Source organism: Histoplasma capsulatum, genomic scaffold, assembly GCF_000149585.1.
Source record: "Histoplasma capsulatum NAm1 scaffold_259 genomic scaffold, whole genome shotgun sequence".
In the NCBI taxonomy this organism is placed as follows: domain Eukaryota; kingdom Fungi; phylum Ascomycota; class Eurotiomycetes; order Onygenales; family Ajellomycetaceae; genus Histoplasma; species Histoplasma mississippiense.
This window is the reverse complement of record NW_001813723.1, coordinates 1-1,007: the sequence shown is the minus strand read 5'-3', so window position 1 is coordinate 1,007 and position 1,007 is coordinate 1. Positions and strand designations below refer to the sequence as shown.

Genomic DNA, 1,007 nt, shown 5'->3' with positions numbered 1-1,007 from the left:
CGAATTCCACAGGCAATGATACCCAAAGTTGATAAAAAGAGAATAGAGCTCAGTCCGCTCCTGGAGGCCCATTGCCCTGCTTCTCTGTAATCTCCAAAGGGCTGGAACGCATCATTGCAAGGCGACTGGCGTACACGGCACTCATTCACGGCATAGTCAGCCCACAGCATGGGGGGGCGCTGCCCAGACGATCTGCAATGGACCTGGTAGCTGCTTTCACTCATGAGGTGGAGGCAGCCTTCGCACAAAACAAAGAAGTGTCCATGGTCACAATGGATGTGCAGGGTGCCTTTGATGCTGTGCTGCGCAGGCGGCTGCTTCAGCGGATGGCGCAGCAGGGGTGGCCACGCGAGCTGCTGCAGCTCATTGACAGTTTCCTCACTGAACGCAGAGCTCAGGTCCGGCTGGAGGGGACCACCACAGCAGCACATCAGATGCAATGTGGCACGCCACAGGGGTCTCCTTTGTCACCAATACTGTTCCTTCTGTACCTGGCAGAGCTGCTGTGGCAAAACTCGGAGTTGCGCTTTGGCTATGCGGATGATCTGAACATCTGGCGGGCGACCCACTCACTTGACAACAATGCCACCCTTCTCAGACAGGATATACAGAGTATTCTGAGGTGGGGGGAGATAAACAAGGTGGCCTTCGCACCAGAGAAACTTGAGATGATCCATCTTACAAGAAAGCGACACAATGAGGCACCAGCAGTAGTTGTGTCTGAGGACCTCACTGTTCACCCTGTTACTGCCCCAGCTGGACAGGAGCCAGCACTTCGCTGGCTGGGTGTACACTTTCGACAGAAAGGCTCACCTGGAGACCACATTGTCCTCCACTCCGGGCAAAGAAAGGCAAGGGCCCGTGGGCCCCAGCACATCCGGGAGTCTGGGAAAAGAACTAGTAGACGGGCTCTCCAGCAAACGGCTCTGCGGGAAGGGCGGGTCACCACCTTGGCGTGGGTTTCCCTTCACTGGCTCCTTTGGCACCAGTAAGGCCCTGGGTACCGG

At 56.5% G+C, this 1,007-nt stretch overlaps 1 protein-coding gene across 1 annotated transcript; it reads left to right on the top strand.

The window, feature by feature from the left end:
* Positions 1–53: 53 nt before the first annotated feature.
* HCAG_09342 (predicted protein) lies at positions 54–992 on the top strand (the record flags this gene model as incomplete). The annotated part of the gene is made up of 1 exon (XM_001535697.1): positions 54–992. A coding segment is annotated over one exon (939 nt), but the record flags the coding sequence as incomplete, so codon positions are not given.
* Positions 993–1,007: the final 15 nt, after the last annotated feature.